This window comes from Polyodon spathula, chromosome 2 (genome assembly GCF_017654505.1).
Source record: "Polyodon spathula isolate WHYD16114869_AA chromosome 2, ASM1765450v1, whole genome shotgun sequence".
Taxonomy (NCBI): Eukaryota; Metazoa; Chordata; class Actinopteri; order Acipenseriformes; family Polyodontidae; genus Polyodon; species Polyodon spathula.
Genome location: NC_054535.1, coordinates 63,967,584 through 63,991,462, shown reverse-complemented (window position 1 = coordinate 63,991,462; position 23,879 = coordinate 63,967,584). Strand labels below are relative to the sequence as shown.

The 23,879-nt window shown below is 39.6% G+C and overlaps 1 protein-coding gene across 2 annotated transcripts in view; it reads right to left on the bottom strand.

The window, feature by feature from the left end:
- The window catches only part of LOC121299090 (MAM domain-containing protein 2-like), a 56,367-nt gene that overhangs the window by 12,858 nt on the left and 19,630 nt on the right, over nt 1-23,879 (bottom strand). Inside the window, exons 6-13 of one of the 2 annotated variants that reach the window (XM_041226616.1) lie at nt 23,392-23,648; nt 22,772-22,865; nt 22,262-22,408; nt 19,339-19,604; nt 18,812-18,908; nt 3,891-4,043; nt 3,233-3,492; nt 2,158-2,242 (exon numbers count right to left, since the gene is read on the bottom strand). In XM_041226616.1, the coding sequence (XP_041082550.1) occupies nt 2,158-2,242; nt 3,233-3,492; nt 3,891-4,043; nt 18,812-18,908; nt 19,339-19,604; nt 22,262-22,408; nt 22,772-22,865; nt 23,392-23,648 (1,359 nt within the window). Of the gene's footprint in view, nt 1-2,157; nt 2,243-3,232; nt 3,493-3,890; nt 4,044-18,811; nt 18,909-19,338; nt 19,605-22,261; nt 22,409-22,771; nt 22,866-23,391; nt 23,649-23,879 lie in introns of those variants that run through there. The other variant, XM_041226627.1, reaches the window with a different exon arrangement.

Below are 23,879 nucleotides of genomic sequence, written 5' to 3'. Positions count from 1 at the left end.
ATTAGCATTATAAAAGTCAATAGCTAGAAAAATGGAAATTATCTATTCAAGAAAAAAATGTCAAAAAAGAAGATGATGATTAAGACAAAGGAGTTGGATTCACGTTTAAAAAAGGAAATGGCTACAAAACAGTATCAAAGAAATATAGAATATCAAAATCGCAGCAATAATCAAGAAATACCACAGAAATTAAACTGAAAAACATCCAAAGAAAATTACTCATCCAGCAGGTAGAATAATCTTCTGGGCAGCTAAAAAAAAATCCAAGATTAACAGCCCAGGAATTAAAAAAACATTTAAAGGCATTGGGTATAACAGTGCACAAAATAACTGTATAAAGGCACCTGAGCACAGAAGAGTTGTATGCACATAGTCCTGCAAACCACTTTTAAAGAACATTCATAAAACATGCCAAGAAATATGAACAGGAATATAACTTTCCCCAAAAAACGGACCGTAGTATGTAATATATTAGTTTTTATCCTGTGATCAATAGGACTGAAAGAACTAGGGGAGGGCACTAATAACCACATTTTGATATGAAATCGATATTGTTTGATATGGATAATTTCATAGCACGATATTGTGGGATTTAAAAAAAAAAATCATGTACGCTCGCAGAGACATACTTTTTATTACCAATACTGCTAAAAATACAAACACAGTATAATCAAGTTTATTTTATATTAAGATACAAACCCTATACACACCAATTAGCCTGGTAGGCAAAGACCACACACTAAAGTCTTATTTTACTATTTTATTCCACTGACTGGCATTTAGGTACCAAACGCTATTTGCATGCTGCATTAAGTTCTATTGGCATTATTTTGAGTCAGCAGTTTGTTGCATTTTATATACGTGTGATTACTTACGCTATTAATGTATTTTTTAAATGTGAACTTTCGATATTATAAATGAAATGTACCTTCAAAACATCAAAACACATCTCAATAATGCAAAATTTAGTATGACGCCATACTTAATAATTTTAGAGGTGTCGTGAGTCAGCATTCATTTGCAGCAGCTGAAGATTCAATTACCTCTGGCTTGGCTAGAAAATGAACAACCCCAGAGTCTGTTTGCAGTGAAGTATAGAAATATTTTGGTTTTGAGGTGGCTGATGATGGAATAGTAAAACAATATTGCAAGACCTGGTTTTTCTCCATGGATATTTTAAAACAAAGCACCACTAAGTTAAAGTAAGTTATTGCTTTTCATTTGTAAATATCTGTGAAAGTTTATATATGTTTCATATTGCAATTGTGTTATTATGTTTGTGTTTTGCTAGACTTCAATATTATCGATATTGAAATAATTAGCACAATGTCAATATACAATTTTCATATTGTTGCCCACCTCGACAAAAAACACACCAGCCAGGAGACAAATGGAAGTGGAGAGCGAAACAGTAAATGGCTTCAGGGACTGAAGAAGAAAACTTGCACAGCTGCTGGCTCATTTTGGCAAACAACTATCTTGTGTTTATGGTTTTGCACCTTTGGATTTATTTGTGTTTTAAATTCACTCTCCAGGAGGAGAGTACATTAGTTTTAATAAATAAAATGTCCACGAGTGAAACAATACCTGGACTGTTGTTTAACTCCGTCTCGCTGCATCTTACATCTGCATCTACATCTACCACTTACAAAGACATTGCATAGCCTACAGCTAAGTCAACTGGAGTGCTTGAAGAAAACGAAGATAAGTTCTGGAATGGCATTCGTAATCACTAGATCTCAATTCAATAGAAATGCTTTGGACTGATCTGAAAAAAGCTGTAGCCAGGTATTGTGTTTCAAATCTGTCTGAGCTGAAGGAAATATGTGAGTCAGAATGGGCCAAGACTTCACCAACAAGATGTAACATACTGGTTAAGAATGATCATAAACATCTGAAAGTTGTAATAAAAGCAAAAGAAGGGCACAAAAAACACTAAAGCAGAGGTGCCAATACTTTTGTCATGAACAAAATACTTTAAATTAAATGTTTGTTTTTTGACTATTGTTAAATTAATGGAAATTGTGTATTTTGCTTTTTGTTATATTAAAATGTGTTTAAAGCTCACTAAATGCTTGTCCTTTTACCTTGAATTGTGGTATAATAAACATAGGTAAGTAGAATTTCTTCATAAAATAAGTATTCAAAAATGATTACCTTTACATGGTCCTTTTTTAAATAAAATGTCATCTATCGCAATATCACTTCTTACTGAGCTTCCACGAACACCTTCAAAGACAATCTGCAGCAGAAGTAACAAAAAGGATAACCATATGATGCTCTGGCATTTATTTTTCTTTCTTTTTAAAACAAAAACATCCAAGACGTGAAACTCTTCTCACTCACTAACCCATGACAGCTTTAGATAATGTGCATCTTAAATATTTAAAGATCCCTGGAAGAATAATCTGAACACCTTACTTTGACATTTATTTGTGTGTTTTTTGTGGCTGATGCAACAATACACGGATAGAGAATGGCAAGATGCACTGCTTAGTATTAGTTGCTGCTCTGCCACCATCCTGTATATCTTTGCTCACTGTATATCTTTGGTCAGATGTCCCAGAGAACATCCTTCAACTTGATAGTCTACTGCAACAGAATTGCCTGTTAACATGATTTCATAAGTGTTTTTTGGGAGTATTCCAGCTTGGCAGTGAGACAGGTTTGTCTGCAGGAGATACTGACTGCATTTATCCTTCTATTGATGAACACAATCCTGAGTGCCATCATACAAAAGTCAGATGTATTAAAGTCACATAAAACAGCTAAAACAGCTTGTGTTTCCATCAAACCCTTAAATAAATAGTATTGGAGATATCATCTTAACAGGCTGAAAGCTCAAGTGTCTTCAGGAACAAAAGAACAGTGATAAAGATTCACGTTCAACTCAATAGTAACCAGTGCATAAGTTGCTATTTTCTAGTTCTGCACCACCTACTGCTGTCTAAATAAAAGTATGCATTTGAACAAAGGAATGAATCACAAATGTAGCATAACTAAGGTATTTTAAAATAATACAAGCAGAAAAAAAGAAAATACTGAAAAAGCACTCTTTTTACATTTATTTTTCCTACGAATCATTTTTGTTTGAATAATCTTTCATATTGTGCTACTTGTGATCAATGATTACACAACACTAATTTCCTTTGATAAAGATACTTTAAAAACAATTACTTGTAGAGAACAGAAACCGATCTCAACGTGCTGAAACCTATTCTAGGCTACTGACCTGATGGTTCCTATCACACTCGTACTCTACCAAGCCTTTAAGCCAAGAGATACTCTGCTCTCCTCTGCGCCTCCAGAGCAACACCTCCTCTCTCTGTCCTTCTTTCTTTAAATAGATGCTCAGCAGGCCAGTCCCAGAACCATACATGTTATAGTAAAACACCAGACACTGCTGATGCAAGAAGCCTCGTAGCGCATTTGACAGTAAGCGAGCATTATGTCCAGAGATCATAGGGGAAGCCTCAATGTACATGTAGTACCCTAAAATAGGTTAAATAAATAAATTAATAAATACATCTGCATTAGGTGATGAATTAACAGCTCATTACCTTTAATGGCAAAGCAATAGTAATGCAGTGGGTCTGTACTTTACAACATTGGCACAGTAGTTTTATATTTTGACATATCAATGGTATTACAATGGTTCAACATATACACATACCATAGGACTATAACAGTACCAGTTCGCCACCATATTAGACACTGCACAATATATGTTCCAAAGCCATTGTTTTGGGATTTCTGCTAATGTTTTGGTTTGGTAATGGTTCTGGTTGGGTCTGGTAATAATCTACCAACAATAGTATTTTTAAAACTTTTTGAGATATGATTGCAACTACTTAGTCTTAAAATAAGGTAATCTGTAAAGATTGACTCACCTACCCCTGTTGTATGATCTCCTTTGGGTCCAGTAAATGATGTTGGGGTTTGACCTCTTTTTCGTATCCAGTTACTATTGTCTTTCTCATCCTGCATATAGCCACAGTTATCCACTTCAAAGTTACATTCACCGGGAGGGCAGGGAAACCCATCTGTAAAAGGATAAGATAACCTGTGATACAATGTTATGAAACATTCCTGTTCTCATCTCTGTAGAATGGTTTTTCCATGTCATTTTCTGCTTCAATGCATCTCAGATTCAAAGGATATTTGATTCCGAACACTTATTACAAAGTAATGTTACTAAATATATCTTCTAAATTTGATAAAGTGTATGCCATTGTGATAGGATAGCCGGGTGTCTAAGATGGCCAGGAGGTAGGAAGGAGACTCGGAGCTGAACTGAAAAATAAACAAAAACACAGCTCACAGAGCCAAAATAAAAAGTTCACAAAATGAAACAGAAAATCCCTCACCCAAGTCTCGCATGGTGAGTTTCTTAAATATATACAGAGCAGCGTCTCTCTCTCTCTATATATATTGTGGGACTGAGGGAGGGGGTTGTGAGCAAGGAGCGAGCGGTCAGCTGTATCAGTAACTTTTAAATAGTTTAAATAAATATATAAATAAATATGTTTTGTTTTTTTTCTGTATGAGTTTGTTTTATTATCTGCAAACTTTTAAGTCAGCTTGTGCACTCTGGGATGGGCTCCCACTCGCTGGAAAGGGGGGCTGACTCGGAGACACGGGTTCAGGTATATACCTGACCCCGATGTCTCCTTGAAAGATACGTTGTTGGCAGTGGGAAAGTCAGTCGGGTTTGGATCATTAATTTGAGTCAATCCCCTATCTACACCTTTGACTAAAGTCAGTCTTACAAATATTCCCCCATTTATTGATAATGCTGTAGTTGAGAGAGAGCTCTCTTGATATGGCAAAATAATGTTGCCTTTTAAACAAATTCCACTCGGTTACAAGGTACCAGAAATGAAACATGTAATGTCTTTCAGAAGGCAGGTTTTTGTGCTTCTGAAGGACCCTGATCATTGTTGCATGGTATTTTAACATTAAAGGCAGGGGCTGTGTAGTGGTTGCAAGTACAGACATAATGAAATGTTTTCATTGTGGAGAACAGGAGTACCTCAAGCATGCGTGCCCTGGTTAAATCAGAAGCAAGTCCGAGTGGTAGCAGTAGTGGTAATGGGGAGGGGGCCAGAGTGGTTCAGAGAATGCAGTTGGAAGAGACAGAGGGTCTGGAACTGGGCAACACAGCCCAGCAACAGCATCGGCTGATGCTGACCAGGAGGATCCTGTGCCGAGTGGCTCCTCTCATCCCAGAGGGTCGGCGGTGGCAGAGGAGCCAGCAGCGGTAGAGGCAGAGGGATCGGTGGATGAAGAGATGTCATTATACGAGGTGGGCGAAGACGAAATTTCTCCGACACCTCGCAGCTCTCTGACATCTCGGCCAGCCAAACCGGTCAGTGCAAACTATATACTAGATAAGAGAGCACAGCTATTAGATTTTTTAAATAGTAAATGAGTGAACATGATTTTATTGCAGGAGATGCATTCAGACTGCACTAGCCAGTCTCTTTGGCAGTCTGAGTTGGGGGGGGGGGGGCTTTAATCATGGCTCAAATGTCAGTACAGGGGTGGCTGTTTTATTTTCTCCAGGTTTTAAGGTAGAAATCTTAGCAATACATGAAGTTGTTTAAGGAAGACTCTTAAAAGTAGAGGTAAAATATGATGGCTTTTTTTGTTTAATTAATTTAGTAAATATTTATGCTCTTATTGTTGGGTGGGAGTGAGTTTTATTTATTTTAAAAGCCGAGTCAGGTGCTGGGACAATGTGATACTGGTCATGTCCTCATACTGGGAGGGGATTTTAACTGCACTATGGATTTTAACAATGACAGAAACCACGGGGAGCCCAATCCCCAATCTGTTAGAGAGCTGGCACTATTAAACACTTTTGACCTGGTTGACATCTGGAGGAATTTTCCTTCCACCAGCAAACAATGCACGTAGATTAAAGTCAATCCAAATCACTTTCAGAAATGTATGGTTGGATATGGTCAACATACATAGGAAAACCAACACCCCTATCTGCATCAATTCACCGAATGGTAACATATAGATCAGAAAAAGAATAAGGTCCAAAACAGATGCCTGGGGTAGTCCAGAGGTCAGCTTAGCAATATGGGATGAACAACCCCCAACAGAAGCACATTGGCCACGTCCTGTGAGACAGGACTGGAACCAGTTTAAAACGCTGCAGACAAATCCAACAAAATCCATAAAGAACAGGAACCTGCATCACAGTTCAATAAAAGATCATTTAAAAAGACACGAGCAAGAGCTGTCTCAGTGTTATGAAATGGTTTGAAACCTGACTGGAATTTCTCATAAATAGTATTTGCAGCTAGATGTGCCTGCAGCTGGGAGGCAACCACCCACTCCAAGATCTTTGACAAAAAAGGCAAATTTGATATAAGGCTGTAATTAGAGAGAACGTTGTTATCATTGTTAAGATTTGTTTTTTTCAAGAGAGGAATAATAATAAAAGCTCTTGACAAAAAGCAACAGAGGCAACTGGCAAGGTAGAAGTTGCAGCAGGAAACAACAGTGTTTCTATTGTAGAATATAGAACTCTGGAATTTCCATGATTATCTTTAGTAATTTTAGAAAAATACTTAATTTTTCAGCCTTCATAGTCTTTCTATTTTCTCATGCCAGATCTGCCTATGGATTTCAAGATGTGACTGTTTTCAGGCTTTCTCCTATTTAAAATGATTTATAGTTTAAAAACTGCCAATTAAAATGAACCACGAGTGGGAATGTTATCTTTTTAAAAAATAAATTTGTAAAAAAATATAGCATTGATTACATGGTGCTTTATTTATGGTTAATTCACAGAGAGTTACATTTTTGCTTCACTATATGTGCATTATAGAGAGGGAGTTATTTTATTTTGTATTTTAGTCAGATGTGTGTGTTATGTATCCCACAGAGCCCCCAGCCCCCTCCCCCATTTATAATGCTCTTCGGTTATAACGCTTATATTGTGTGTCCCCCGAGACCCGCGTTATGGTGAGGGAGCACTGTATTCAAGAACTGTATTCAAAAGAACAAAAAGCCCCACAATGAGCCAGTTATGAGAATTTTTGCACCTAATTAAGTATAATATTATATTACCATAACCCTGGTTCCCTGAAAGAGAATGACAACCATTACCAAAAAGGAAAGAGCCCTCTTTGACCGTCAATCACTGAGCATATATAAAAAAGCTACCCTATCAGGGCCCTGCTGTGAGGGGGAAGTCCCTCCCACCTCCTGTTGAAGAGGGACATCCTCATAGTAACGTATTGCCATTTTCTTTCGAAATCAGAGGTCAGCTGGGGACACGACCTCGAAGGGTAATGGTAATAACCTAACGTTCCCTTTCAATGGAATGACAACCATTACCGAATGGGAAGCTGTACCAAAGCTGTCGTGGATCCAGATTACCAACAGCACAGCCTCACGGCAATAGCCTCAGAGCCCACATGACTTCTAAGGGTATGCATCCATGTACATACCTGTCCATCTAAGCAGGCGCCATGAAGGACAGCCCACAAAGTTGCATGTCCCCTAGTAGAATGGGCCATAATGTCCCCTGGTAAAGGGAATTCCGTCTGTTCATACGCCAAGCGTACGGCATCTGCCACCCAGTGCGCTACACATTGCTTCGATAGGGCCTGACCTCTAGAGCAGGACCCATAGCAGACAAACAACTGGTTGGACTGTCTCCAAGACACCATCCTATCTAGGTAACAAACCGAAACCGGGCATTGCATGTGCTGTCTACAGTCCTCCTCTGACTCGTGCGGGGGAGGTCTGAAAGTTTCCAAAACCACTTGCTTGTTGATCTTGAATGAAGATACCATCTTTGGCAAAAAGGCTGGATTTGATCGTAATGTTACCCGCGAGTCATTTCCTGTGAAAGCCATGCATGCGTCATAAATGGACAGTGTATGAAGCTCACTTACTCATCTGGCAGACGTAATGGCTATTAAAAACGCCACCTTCAAGGAAACAGGGCACAGTTCTGCTGACTCCATGGGCTCGAATGGGGGACCCATAAGGAACCGCAATACCAGTTCTAGATCCCACTTGGGGACCATACTTTTCATGGGAGGACAAAGTCTCTGAGCCCCTTTAAGAAATTACACTGCCAGGAAATGTGTCCCAGGGGACACCGAGTCAATTTTGGTATTGCTGCCAGGTATACCTTCAAAGTGGGAGAATAACCACCAATCAGGGGCTCGGCTTGCTGTGAGAGTGGTACCCACTTGCAACCAACACAAACCAAGGGGACGAGATGTTACAACTAATCAGAGGATTGAGATTGGGAAGCCATGTCTACTTGGGATTGATGGCTGGTGCCCTGGACACAGGGATATGTAGCGGGCTGCTGCTGCTGAGCTACTGCTGAGATGAAGAGACAAGCTGCTGCTAGAGTAAAAAGGATAGGGAGACAGAGAAGAGCAGAAGAATCAGCCAAGGAGAGCTAGAGAAGCGGGACTATAAAGGAACCAGAGATTTCACGTATTTGGATGTAGCACACGGCCAAAACAGTGTGCTTTGGACTTTCAGCTGCTCAGCTGTAAGTGTACCATGGCTGGTAAAGCAGCATGCTTTTACTTGCCCAGTGTAGAGTCCCGGCTTAATAAATTACGAATTCGAGAACCTGCATGTCCTGAGTGAGCCTTCTTCATTTGCACGCAACGCTACAGTATTTTGACAGCTCCTACACTGCCGTCGCATAAACATTACACAACAGAAGCACACTGGTTCGGTGTACAATTGTGGAAAAATTGTTTGTAGTGCTCAGGTATAGATGCAGTGATTAATAACAACAGTCCAACAAAAGTTCTGATGGTGAAAACATAGCTTTATTTGTTCATTTAAATAGTAGGACTGAATATACATGTGATGTTAAAGCCAGCCAAAACCACAGGGTTCAGTCCCGAAATAATAATAACACACACTATACACAGACATGGTCACGAATCCCAACAGTGCTCCTTGTGTAAGTGGTGAATTGTCCAGTAATAGTGAAACAGTATTGCAGTGCAGTCTGGGATTGATGCTGGCTAAATAGTGACAGCTCCCAGATTTAGTCCTTTATGAATGATAAGAGTCACAATTAATAGACAGTACAACACAACAAAAACTTAGCTATTTTTAGCATTTACCATCCTTTACAGGTCTTTCACAACCACAAATAAGGAACAGATCGCTCAGCCACATTCCCAGATATACCTTCAGTCACGCCCCCTTTGATAGCAAGTGCAATCACGTCTCCTCCAATCCATGACTGACACATCGCCTATTGCATTAAGGCACTGACCCTGGAATTAACTGTCAAACCATCCAGTTCAGTGCACACTGTTCGTGTTAAGGCAGGGAGATTTCTGACTAGGATTCTTTTGCTCTTTGTCACAGGCGGGGTCGGGCGACAGGGACAGCTCACCAGGGGTGCCCCCAAATGGTAGCGTCTGTGAGAAGTTAAAAAGATTAAAGGAAAGTGTTCATGCTTCAGGAGATAGAAAGTGCAGCAACTAGCCTGACAATGTAACATTGTTGAATGAAACATTCTCTTGTTTTCTTGCCAATAGCTGCAATGCTACTATGTTTTAAAATTGTTCTGCTTAAAAAAAATGTCACAGCAACAGCCTCTCTCAAGTTATTGTAATAATTTGCATTTGTTGACATTTAAAATGAATGATAGCAGCTGTTGCGTACGTTGCATTACAAAAAGCATAAAAGAAAAGTACGTTTTACTAATAATTCTGTTCAAGTGTTTATGATGTGCTCTGGGAACTTGTTTAGCTCTGTGTTTAGCTTATACGTTCTGTCACGTCACAGCAACTTAGCAAATAGCCAAATAATAGCCAGGGCCGACATTAGCACCCGTGCAAATGCCTGGGGCCCTGACGCCAGAAGGGGGCTGTGACAGGATGACACTGAACAGTGACGTCAGGCCAGAAGCAGGAACAGAACACACAGGTAAGTACTGCAGTGAAAAGAGGACGTGTTGCACCATTTACTTTAATGAACAAAAAAAAAAATATTCAAACAAACATTGCTCACAGAGAGGAACAAAATATTTAAACAAAAATAAATTATGAACACTAAACAACAAAACCCAGGTCAGGCTGGGCAATTGCCTTCACTGATCCTTTAAGTCTCGCAGTCTCGCCCTCTGAATACCCACACGGAACAGAGAGCGTAGCAGACTTTTTATACCATGGCCGAGGGGTTTAACTAGTAGAGTAATTATTTTATTACCCCTTGGCCACAATCTGCACGCGTTTATTTAATTACTCCTGGCAGAGGAGTAGCTGCTCCCTCACCTCTGCCACAACACACTTAAACAAAAACAAAACGCGGCACTTTGAGTCATATATAAATAAGTACAACAAATAAATCATAATACAAACACAAAATAACACGATATAGGGAGTAGAGGGAGACACCGTTCTAAAAATAAACAACACAATGCATTTAAGCAGGGCTTTCCTACAGCCCTGCTACAGGAGCCCACACACATAAAGAAATAAAATTGGAAATATGAGTACATGTACTATTTCTGTGCCAGCTGTAGCGTCAGACTGGGTCATAATATCATCCTATGTATGAAATTAACAGAAATGGAATATGCAGAGGGAGGTCTTAAGCCATTATCTGTATCTAACTGGTTTCTTGTCACAAATTCCCCCACTAACAAAAAATACTTTTAAAAGGAGTCTAAACTAAAATACTGAACAAGTGGTTTATCTTCATCAGCACTGAATAAATCCTGTAGCGCCGGTGGTGTCTTTCAAAAAGTAAAACCAGATGGTTTTGAATGCCTTGACACCCATGACAGAAAAGTATCTAAAGTAGAATTGTTCTTGTCTATCTTTGTCTATCTTTATTTTCACATTTGATTTCACATTCCACATGTACTGTTGTTTTCATAGTTTAAATTTGCCTTTATTTCGCGCCATTTGTCCTGTTTTTCTCCCGAGGCTGCTGCTCTTATGCAGTGCTTCTTGCTGCATTTGGCAGTTATGTTGTTAATTTACCGAGTACCGACCGCTACCTGTTTAGGATAATCAGTTATTAAATATAGCGTACAGTATATGTGTATTTTATTTTTATAATATTCTATATATTTTTTAAATCCTGTTGATCCGTGTCAGGTCTTTTTTCTTTATTTTTTATTTTTTTCTAGACGGTTTTAAATATTAGATCAGTCTTTTCTGCCAATAAATAAATATAAAATATATAATGGCTTAATAAATAAATACAAAATCCTGTTGGAACATTAGAATCCAGCCTCCCTGAGAACCAACCACCAAAACGAAAAAGAAGAGGCCCAAATACCATTGAAGATTGTGACACAGCTGCCTTGAAAATTTGTGACATCATAATCTTTCATGCCAAGGAACTGTTTGCCTTCAGAAAGCACCTTGTTGCTGCAAAATTGCTGCAGAGTTACCATTTTGATGAGTATCAGGTAGCTTTCCCAGACAGTGTACTAGAAGAAACAGTTCAAGCATATCCAGTGCTTGGAAATGCCTCTTTATGCATTGAATTACAAACAGTGTATGAAACTAAAAGTGCTGAAAATGTATTAAGTATGCTTGAACTGATGATATATAACAACTTGGACAAAACATTTCCAGAGAAATTACAAAACTACTGAAGATAGTTATTAGCTCTCCAGTGACTACAGCAGAGGCAGAAAGGTGCTTCTCAACACTGAAACGATCTTGAGAAACAGTATGAAAACTGAACGATCAAATGCTTTAGCCATGTTATCAATAGAAAAAGACATGATGACTGACATTCCTGACTTTAATAAAAAAGTAATTGAAAAGTTTGCCACGATAAGACATCGCAGAGCAAACTTTTTGTATCACTTCCAGAAAGAAACAGATTCACTAGATAGTGCATCTACCACTGAGGTCGGCCCCCTGGACACCACCCCCACAGACCCCACCCCATCAGCTACATTTGAGGTGTGAATACCCCAAAATTTTGGCCACCAGGCACCACTGTACAGACATGTCATGGTTTACTAAAGACATATGAAATTTTGGGGTTTTTATTTTTAAACTGAAAAAAAATGTCTGCCTCATGAACAAAGATTTTTTTCTGACGAAAGAAGATTAGACCTTCGCAAAAAGGACATTTTGTCATGAAGCCAATTCCTTTTTCGAGATCAAACATCTAATTGCAAGAGCTCAACTGAGCAAAAAAGTAATAAAAGCCATTATGTTGTGCAGAATGCAGGCAGAGATCAAATACAATATGTAACATGTTAAAGTAGAAAAATATCCCAGGAGTAAAGAATACATTGTGTAGGACTTACTTTAGGCCAGTGAATTAACTACAAAACAGTGGATGCCAAATAGCAGTTCAAGTTAAACGTTGTTTTGTTTATTCCCGAAATATAAATATACATTTTTTTACTTTAAAGTCAACTGAATTTAAAGAACTTTTAAACAGCAAAGCTGTAAATAGTTATGATGTGGAGAACTACCCACAGAGACATTGGTACATGTTCTACAACTCTGATTTTTATGTCATGAACGAGGGATTTTCAAAAGAAAACATTTCATGGTAAACTTGTCTTTGTCTATTTCTGCTACCATTATTTATAGTGTGTACTGTTTTGCATGTTGACTTTGTTAATCTGAAATTACATTGGAAAATAATATTTGTTGATAAAATATGCAGATGTTATGGTTGAAAACATAAATTTTGAGATGGTATGCTTTTTACCAATGCAAATTTTTAAAGGCTAGCGCAACTTCTGCCACTTTTTTTTTAATTCCTTGCCATTGCAGTTTCTTCAGAATAAGCAGTGGCCATAGACATGTCTTCATAAAGTAATAACGTAAGGTTTACTTGTGCCTTATTGTAGTTGAACAAAACCAAACAAAAACTGAAATTTAACTTTAAACACTTCTGTAACAGGGCAGCAAAAAAGCCCTGCACATAGACGCAGGACAAAGCCCTGATTGTGAATACATGTATCATTTTTGTGTCAGATCGGGTGTTTTGTATTTTGTGTTTTTAAAGACACGATGTATTAGGAGTTAAAAACGTATGGTGCTGTGCTTATTTAAAGCAAATGAGTTTTGGTATGATTTGAATATATGTTGTGTTTAATTAAAAACACGCCATTTGTTTGTTATTAGTTTGGATGTGGCCTGGCAGAGGCAATTTGTGTGCAGTTCGTCCCTGCTAGACATCAAGTGAAAATACGTGGTCAGCAGCGGCTTAATTATAGACAGAGTTGCTGTCGACCACACAAATATTAAAAACCCTGTGCAGAAGGTGACCATCTCCAGATTAATTAATTGATAAATGTATTGCTAGTCTGGAGCAAGCGGAGAAGATCTGAAACAAAAGTAAAAAGAAAAGAAAAAGAAAACAAGTGCTACTCATGCTGGGAAGCACCAGCACAGAACTGTTTTGTGTTTGAGATCTGTTTTGTTTAAACTTTTTATTTTTGCTCTGTGAGCAGTGTTTTTGTTATTAACATATTTTATTTATTTTTTGTTTATTAAAAATGGCTCTGCAGAACGCTTTTCACCTGAGTACCTGCTTGCATTGTTTCTGTCAGCGTCAACCCTTGACCATCCTGTCACACGTGGTGTCCAGAGTGGGAAGAATGGGAAGGAAGCAGCAGTACATGCAACAGCAGACGCAGCAACAGGGGGAAGTCTGCCAGGTCTCTCTTGAGGGACAAGATTGATGTTTCGCTGTCCACGAGCCCTGGCATATCTTGCAAGAGTACCACAGACCATCTGCTAGGGCTATGTTGTGGACGAGTGGTGCCCTGGTTGTGGTGAATTTGGGCACACAGTGGCCATCTGCCTCTCCCAATATCAGGGAGAGCTGTTGGCTACCTGAAAGAGCCAGGACCAGGCACCCCGGAGAACCTGGAAGAGCCGCCACCCGCAAGCAGGACCCCAGAAGGAGGAGTGGTACACAAATGCGTTATGGGCAAGAGGAGGACATGTGCGCAGAGGTCTACGAAGACTCAGACATGGACCTGGAGTGGGAGGAGCCCGACCGTCCATCACCTAAGGGAAGGGGAGCCGGTACATCCATAGCCCAAGAGGGGAGAGGTTGATCGTCCACAGCCCAATAGGGGGAAGCTGGTGCATCCAGAGCCCAAGAGGGGGAGGCTGAGCATCCGCAGCCAAAGAGGGGGAAGCCCACATGTCCAGAGTCAAAGGGAAGAAAGTCATACGTGTCTCCAGTGACCGAGGGAGAGCCGCATCAGTCGCCCCCCCGAGGGTCAGCTGCTGTTGTCGCCTTCGGAGGGACCGCTCCTGCCCTGTCCTGCACCACAAAGGGCTGCGGAGTTGCACTACCTGGGGATGCCTGTTTGTCCTCACCCGGGGTCGCCTGCACGTCATCGCCCGGGGGTGCCTGTTCGTCCGGGGTCACCTGCACATCACCGCCCAGGGATGCCTGCATGACACCTCCCGGGGATGCATGCTCATCCCCGCACAAGGAGTTGTGGGGTCCACCAGCAGCAGTTTCGCTGCGGATGATACTGTGGCCAAAGCCTCAGAGGAGGAAGCCACCAGCTATGGAGACCACCACAGTTCGGCTGTCAGGATGGCCTTGGCCAGAGGAGCCAGCTTGTGCGTGATCAGCCTGTCTGCTATTAGTGTTAGCATGGGAGGAGGATCTCCCACCATGTCCGCCACCCATGGACCAATTGCTGCCCCTGTTCCTGGGCTGGAACATTAACCAGGAATTTGCGACTAAGGTGGAGGTGGCCATTGGGGCCAGGTGTGCTGTGCCCTGCTTGTAAATATATATATCATTTTTGTGTTAGAATGGGTGTTTTGTATTTTTTGTTTTTAAAGACACTATGTAATAGGAGTTAAAAATGTATGGTGTTGTGTTTATTTAAAGCGAATATGTTTTGGTATGATTGGAATGTATGTTGTGTTTAGTTAAAAACATGCCATTTTGTTTGTTGTTAGTTTGGATGTGGTCTGGCAGGGGCGATTTGTTAGCAGTTCTGCCATCTTGTGAAAATGCATGGCCGGCAGCGGCTCAATTAAAGACAGAGTTGCTGTCGAACACATAAATATTAAAAATCCGTTGCAGAAGATGACCATCTCCAGATTAATTAATTGATTAATTTACTGCTAGTCTGGAGATGGTCACTGGTATAAAAGCCTGCAGCTTTCTGTGCTCAGGGTGGGTGTTCAGAGGAGAGAACAAGAGCGAGCAGAGCCTTTTATTTTAATTGCAGATTTTTTCATTTTTTTATTGGAGAATTTTTGTATTTTTTTTTTATTGCAGAAAACTAGGCTCCCTGGTCATGAGATTCTCATTCGCGCTAAAGCAGCACAACGCATTTTTTGACCCAGATAGCTTTCCATAGAGAACAGTATGCTTGCATGTGCATAGTCTGGTTTGTTTACATTTTGCTGTCTTTTTCATTTGCCATGTTTGAAACTGTAGCACAAGTTTTGACGAGGTGGTAAATAAATGCAAGGTTGTTTTGTAATTTCTAGTGAATACGAACACCTGAATTTTGTATCCAAATACATGTCAAAAAATATTTGTTCGAATACTCAGATGTTTGTCCCAGCACTTATCTATCTATCTATCTATCTATCTATCTATCTATCTATCTATCTATCTATCTATCTATCTATCTATCTACAGTGCCTGTAGAAAGTCTACACCCCTTTTCAAAATGTTCACCTTTTGTGGCCTTATAGGCTGGAATTAAAATGCATTAAAAAAAAATTTTCAGATTTTGATCAGATTCATAACATTTATATTTCCTTTATTTTATTATAAGTAACTTAAAATATTGAACAATTTAGAAAATTAAATCAACTTGAAATACGTTATACGCTCAATGCAAGCAACACTAATCTCTGGCAACACATGATATGAAATGTAAAACAATGTACTGTATATAACAGCCAGCATATACTAAGTTATTTTTATGTATTTTATTGCAAGTAACCCAAAATACTGTACAAGTTCAGAAAAATAAAACAACTTGAAATGTGTTATGCACTCAAAACAAACAACACTATTCTCTGGCAATGCACAATATAAAAAGTAAAATAAATTACAGTATATAACAGCTGGCATTGTTAGTATACGCCAGTTGCGTTTCAACTAAAACTTCTGACTCCCTTGTCTTAGTGAATCACCCACAACCTCTCACACGCTGTGTCAGAAAATGGGATTCACTGGCCCTGCCAAAAGACGGCATCTAATCCAGGAGCAGAATGGACCCTACCCAGTTTGCTGCGATGATGGACCTCTTGCTCCAAACTGTGGCAGTGCAGGGAGGGACAGGGGCTGCTGGACCTGACAGGAGACTGCAATGTCCAACAATAATGAACGCTGAGGACCAGCCAGATGCCTACCTGGGTGTCTTTGAAGCCATGGTCAATGGCCCCCCAGGCACATTGGGCTAGCTACCTCCTGCTATAGTTAACAGGGGAGGTGCAGGCTACAGCAAGAAGCCTGTCCCTTGCAGCCATGAAGGACTACCCCACTCTCAAGGTGGCCACTAAATAGAATAGGAGCCATGCCAGAGGGATATAGAATGAAATTCCGGGAGGAAGTCTTCTCGGACACTGAACATCCCCAGGTGATTGCACATCGACTCCGGGATTACGCAGTGGGCTGTTTGAAACCGGATGCAATGACCAAGGACAGGATAGTAGAGGTCATTGTGGTGGAGTGGTTCTTGGAATGCCTGGCTCTGAGACCTCATCTGTGGGTTCGACGCAAGGAACCCGAAACGCTAGACCAGGCGGTTGAGTTGGTGGAAAGATACAGAGCCGCAGAGCCAATGCCCATCAGGCCTCTAGGAACACCCTGTACTCTAGCATCACCCCAACAAGTTGCCCAATGGCGGGTGAAGGGATTGGGGGAAGGGAATCAGGTATTTGGATGGGAGTGGCAGCGGGAGCTACTGGCCCAGGAACCGGGGCAGGGTGGGGCTACCCACGGCTCTGCTGCGGTGTCGGACCGGGGTCTTGTGCGGCCACCCTACCATTGAACCTCATGGGTGGCTCCAGTGTTCCAGCCTCCCCTAGAAGCTTCATTGCGAGAAACAGGTCCGCTGAAGTGTTGGACATGCCAGGCCATGAAATGTGGCCTCATCCGCCCAGGTAAAAATGTTCAATTACCTCAGTCACTCTGGGTTTTGTCCTTGCTGTGACAGTGGATGGTACACAAACCCAGGCTCTCTTGGATTCAGGGTGTGGTTAGTCGTTACTACAAGAAGGGTTAATCTCACTGGGGCATAAACAAATATCGGGATGGGTTAATATTAAATGTATTCTTGGGGCAATGCATACCTAGCCAAAGGTTACAGTAAAATAAAAAATTGGACAGACAGTGATGCGAGTACAAGTGGAGTTGTGTCCTCGCTTGCCAGTGCCCAGGCAGGGCGGGACTGCGAACAGTTCAAATATTGGTTGGCTGCTGTGATTGCCACAGTCCCTCCATTGGCTAAGAAGGATGAAATAATTGGAGACATTTTCCTCTTCTGTGACCCGGCTAGGTTTTGCTGTAGATTTAAGCCCTGAAAAACAAAACGGGAATGCCGGGCCGCTAAGAATGAGGGCTGGCAATGGGGGGAATCCAATCAGTTTCATGTGGGGGTGGTTGGTGAAGGTTCTGGGGGGTAAGCAGATGAGCAAGTACAGGCACCTGGTCCTTCTGCCTCCGCTCAGGACTGACCTGACTCAGAGTTGGAAGCCCGGTCCCGTTACTTCCGATTTCGAGCAAGGACGTAACAATGCGCTGGGTCAGCTCTTTGACCAAGCAGCTGTGGTTAATGGTCGAGATCTCTTGTATCTGGTTGATAAATTACCCCAGACTGGGGAAATGCATCACCAGTTGCTCATTCCTAACCCTTGTAGGGAGGACATATTGCAGTTGGCTCATGCTATTCCCATCTGGTCATTTGGGACGGGACAAAAACAAAGCAAGGCTTGTGACACATTTTTTTTGGCTGGGGTTGAATGGTGATATGTGCTGTTTTTGCGAATGCTGCAGGGAGTGCCAAATGGCCAGCCCTAGAGCCGCCCCACGAGTACCACTGGTGCTGTTGCCAATAGTGGAAGCTCTGTTTGAGAGTATTGGGGTAGATATAGCAGGACCGCTAGATAGGAGTGTGGCAGGATGCACACACTGATTGGTGATTCTTTATTATGCTATGCATAATCCAGAGGCCATCCCACTCAGCTCTGTGTCTGCTAGATCTTTCACCAACAAGCTAGTGAAGGTTTTCTCCTGGGTAGGTATCCCCAAAGAAATGCTGACCAACCAAGGTACCAACTCATCAGTTGCATCTTAAGTTCAAATTCTTGTCAAGGGGAAAATACTGTAGGTGCAATGGTATTTGCTAAAAAACAGATTTACAGAGACTAAAGTGTGTGAACTATGCATCAGCTGTAGAATTACTTACAACAACGTCTCACCCGAAAGACACAAGGATGTTAAATGGCTTGCTCATGGTCACACAGTGAGTCAATGGCTGAGCTGGGATTTGAGTCAGGGACCTCCCTGGTTAATAACCCTTTTCTTTAACCATAGCTTTATAGACATCGTTTCAAGTTCCATCTCTAGGTCAAAAATTATGTGCATTCTAGTAGCCCTTTAACCTCTGAACTACTATCCACCCAATACCCATATTGTATCATATTTTGTCCTTATCATTGTGTAATACTTTCATAGTACCGTGCTTGCTTTAAACTTGCATTCGTGAGCTTGCATATCTTATTGATTGCATTTGTATTATTAATTTTATTGGCATCCTGAATCAGAAGCTGGATTAGAAATTTAAACTCAAACAAGGATTCTTTCATACCAGCAGAGATCCGGCAGTCCCCAAGACTCACTGTGATATCATCCAGTGCTACCAATCCACAGTCCCAGAAATGTGTACAAATGCTGACAAAAACAACCTAAAAAAGAGCCAAAACTTAAAGTTATTGTACAGTAAGTATCATGCCTTTCCTGGCAATGTATGTGTTAAGCCTGTTTTTTTCTTCATTTGTCATAATTAATGTCAAATATTGTAAAGAAAGTAAGAAGTTAAAATGTTAATATGGTTTGCCTTAATTTGAAATGTTTTTCTTTATTTTTCTGCACGTTTTCAAAGAGCACTTCTGGAATTCAGCTTTGGTCAATCTATTGCACCTCTACATGCAATGTGTCCATTATAGCTACATATGAATTATAATTAAACTTGGTTACAATGTATAAAATAATATATGTTTTGGAGATTTTATTGTAGAAATGTTTCAGAAATGGTTCAGCTCCCCTCTATACACAATGAATGTTTCCTAATTTCGAAACCTCAGTCCAATAGACTTCAGCTCAAAACAGTGTTACCTTTGTGGGCATGGGTTTTTGGTAACTGATTTCAACCTGAATCCAGGAGCCTGTTGGACTTTCAGAAACTGTCCAGACCTTCTCTTGGGCCACATTGTTCTCATCATAGATATAAACAGCCAGGGTGCTGTCTGTTTTAATGAACCCATGTAGGGCATAGTAAAATCTCAGACAGTACTTCAATGTCCCTGGCAGGTAAGGACCATATAGGCGCCCAACGTAGCCTGGCCTGGATATAAGCCTGGTGTTAGCCATCAAGAATGAACCTGCAAAACATCAGAACAATTCAAATTATCCATACAGCATGTTTGTACAGTTAATCTGTTCAGAAAAAAAACTTTAACAGTTTTATTTTGCTTATGGATCTACATATGCAAATATTTTTTTTTCATTCATTTGGTTTGAACTTTAGCAATATTCAGATTTTTTTTAATGAAATGGTCTATAGATACTACTCAACTTTTGCTGTTGATCAAGATTTTCAACTAAGAGAAGTTTCATACTGTGACATTTATTGAATGGCTAAGCTTGTTAAGATACAGTTGAACCTGTAAAAAATTACACATTACAAGAAGGTTCACAAAGTATTTAATTAGAGTCAATATGTTTTCATGAGTCATGTTAAAAATTGCATTTGCTGAAAGACAAATTGTCCAAAACATTTTTTATGGATCAATGAGTAAAACTGAAATTGTATTTTAATTAAAGTAATGGTAAATGTTTAATTCAGACTCTTGTCTGTGTGACATGCTGTGGTGATTGGGTTTTAACACCAATTCCAGAACATTCTTAACCAGATCTACTTCAAAGCTTGTTGATTAGACAAAGGCACAGGCCACAAACTGTGTTAGCTCTTTGAAGCTCACCTTCCAAAATGCTATCTGATTGTCTAGTCTCCTAAGGTGTCATAAAACTTGTCAAGCTACAGTGCAGTTGTACCATTATTGTTAAAAGTTAGTTAAAATGCTTTAAGAATCATTTTTATTTACATAACTTGTGGACACAAGTTTAATAGTTATTTTAAATAAGTTTCCAAACAAACCAGAAAGGTTTATTGTGTTTTAAATGAATGTTATAAACTCATAACTATTTTTGTATATTATCCTTTGATTGTATTATGATGTGTTTTATGTACTTTTAATCGTAATTTTATATAAAGAATGAAACTGAAATTCGTATGCTTCTCTAATGAATGTAACTAAAATTATATTAAATAGGAGGTTTATATGATAAATGTAAAATCCTTTGATAATGAAATAGGTGGATACATTGCATTTCTAACACACCCTTTTTGTGTGGCACACAACTGTCTATCAAATACTAGGAACCAATGGAAGGACAGACAAGGACTTGTTTACAGTACAAGGGAACGCCTATTTATCATGTTATTTAAACTCAAAATAAGGATTTTTGCTCTCTCTGGATTCGTTCTTGCTTGCTGGATTCACTCTTTCTACAAAACATCTCATCGCTCTCAACTCATCAAACTCTGAAGTTCTTCAACAAAGACTCAATGATGTAATCTTCAAAGCTGTCCCGGAGAAGATGGGCTCCCTCCGGAACGACGAAAGCTTTTTCCTACTGTAATAACCCGAGATCCAAGATGCAAGAGTATAACTTTAATCACAGTGTCTTTATTAGAACAATCTCTGTTGAAACCTACACATTAGTGTTGTCTAAGGCCTTCCTCGATCCCACCGTATCCTAGGTAGAGGGTAAGTATGTAGGGTGCTACTGACCTCTAGTGGCATAACTTGAACTGCATTATATACATAAACATTCACATTACTACACCTTCAGACTTTATGGAGATACTGCACTGTGCTGCTGCACAACCAACTTCCACAGAGAGGACGGCCGTGTTAAGAAGACTTTGTTTTAAACATCGCACCAACAAAATAAGTATCAAACTTATATTGTGAACTGAATTATATTATATACTGAACTGAAGCCAGTTGCTTTATTTTGTTTCTTCTTTAAACATGTTTTTAACTATGAAACCTTTATTCTTCTTCCTTTGAGAATATGAATAAATGTAATAATAATTTGGATTTTTAAGGTTTTTTTTTTTTGTTGTCTTATAACAAATACACATTTATAATTGATTTGAAATACAGAAACATACATGAATCTAGGAATAATTAAGCCAGAATCGTTAGTTCTTGTTGAGGTATTGTGTTTAATATGGTTGATAATTACATTATGAGCTATAATGGGTATTTTCTTTAATGGTAATTGGCAAGGACACAGTTGTAACATAAATCCCAGATATAAAAGATAAATATGCACAACAACAATGGCCTATCTTTTGATGAGTTTGTTGTGCTAAACCATGCTGTCAGCCTTTGCTGTGTGACATTTTCTTCTTCTTGTGGGCAAATATTGTTACTGTTGGCATCACATTGAGTTTTAGCCTCGTCTTGCATTCATACCCAAGATGCTCTTCCTGCATGTTCCTTTCGTAGCATTCAGGTTCAGAATGGTCCTCACACACGAATTTCAACTGAATGGAAAGGTTTTCAGTTTATGCCCCATTCTCAAATTATGTAGTATTATTTTTTTTTTGCTGTGATCGTCAGTTTTGAATTAATAGGCTTTGGCACACAAAATAACTTTTTCGTCTTATTTTTATGCTTATTATTCAAGCAACTGAAAGCTCTGCACTCCGCTATGGATTTTCACCGCTGTATCTCATAAACCCATTTGCACAACTTTTGGTCTGTCAGGGAAATCAATGACTTGATGTCATGTTGCTGCCTCTAGTGTTACTTGACCCAGAAAGTGGACAAAGAAAACATTGCTAAACGTGTTGACCAAATCGGTGCAGCAAGAAGCATTTATTGGATATGCAGAGCACGAACATCTTTGTTATTTATGGGTACAGGTACCCTTACGTATTGGGATGCCTATGCTCTTTGCTCACCTGACCCCGTTGTATGATCTCCTACTCTGTAAACATTAGGCTTCACCGAAACCCTGTTCCACACAGACCCTTCTGTTCGCTCCTGATAGTATCGACAAAAATCTTCTTCAAAATCACAGTTTGCCACAGACGGATCAAAGAAAGGTTCTGTGGAAAACAATAAAACCAGTGGTATATTTTGAAGAACATGTTAAATCTATATAATACTTATTTTGAAATTCAAAATAAGAGTATGACAGCCTGGTACATAGAAAAAAATTTACTTTGCTTGACATCCTTTTGGAAAAAAAATACTGCTGAAGAATCTTTCAGTATTACAACAGTTTTCTGTGCTGGTGGATATTTACATAACATTGGCTTCATCCACTTTTTAATGTTGTCATACACATTTCTAACATTTGAACACTTTTTACATCCAAACAAAACAACTTGTGTACTGAAAATCTAAATTACAAAGCAAAATTAACTTGTTGATACACACTCATCATTATGGCACAAGATTACTCCCACCTGTCTCAGTGCTGCAGAATTCTGGGGAGAAAGAAATATCATCAATCGCAACATAGCCTCCCTTAGCACTGTTGAAAGCAACTTCAAAGACAACCTTGAAAAGCAAATAAAGAAGTGACACTGCAGGTACCTGTCCTTACATCCATACAATACAGTAGATGGAGCTATGCAGCAGTTGTCTAGGATTAATGTGCCTTGGAAAAACAAATTAAATTTCTAATCTTGCCATTTTTAGCTCTGGGACTATTAATGTACATGGCCTAAAGAGACAGCTGCAGTACTCATTCATTTTTCAAATAAATACACTTTGTAAGTAAACACAACTCTAACCAAAGTTATGTTCAGTGCTTCCCATTTATAACACTGTAGTGTTGGTAGTGTAATTATTGGGCAAATGGGAGCCATGACCATAACCCATTAAACCTGTGCACACATTTCATTATGATATCTTGGTTTGGATTGGTCAATTTGGATTCGCAAAAGTGTACTGTATTAACAATATTACCATATAGTATGGTTAACAAAAATATCCCCTAAATTGTCACCAACTGATTTTAGTTTTCTTTCTCTTAAAGAATTGATAACTGTAGTCCTGAATTCCCACAAGTTCCTAAACCTACCGCCAAAGGATGAGGGGCTTTTATATCCACTTTTACTAACTTCCACATAAACTTTGCATATATGTCAGGTTTCCAGATTTCCTCATAATGGCCCATTCTGTCTCTGGTAAAAACTGTGAAAATGTTGCCTTTTGATTGGTCACGCTGGTAGTAGAATGACAAACATCCTGATATCGTAGTTGTTGTCATTGGAGACGTGAGCTGAGCTACTTCCTGAAAGTGTTTGGCATAGACAGAATCCACATACATGTAGTGACCTTGGAAAAGAAAAACAAAAATAGCTAATTGAATGTAGCCAGACATAGCAAAACAAAATATACTTTATATTTCTAAGTTCCAGTTTGGGAAAGCTGTTGCCACTTTAACCATACAAGACATTTGAAGCATTTGTGACCAAAGTTGGGCAACCTTTTATTTCATGGTAATGGTTTAGCTCCTGATCATAATCATTTATCACAATATATGACCGTGACAGGATGGACCCTTCA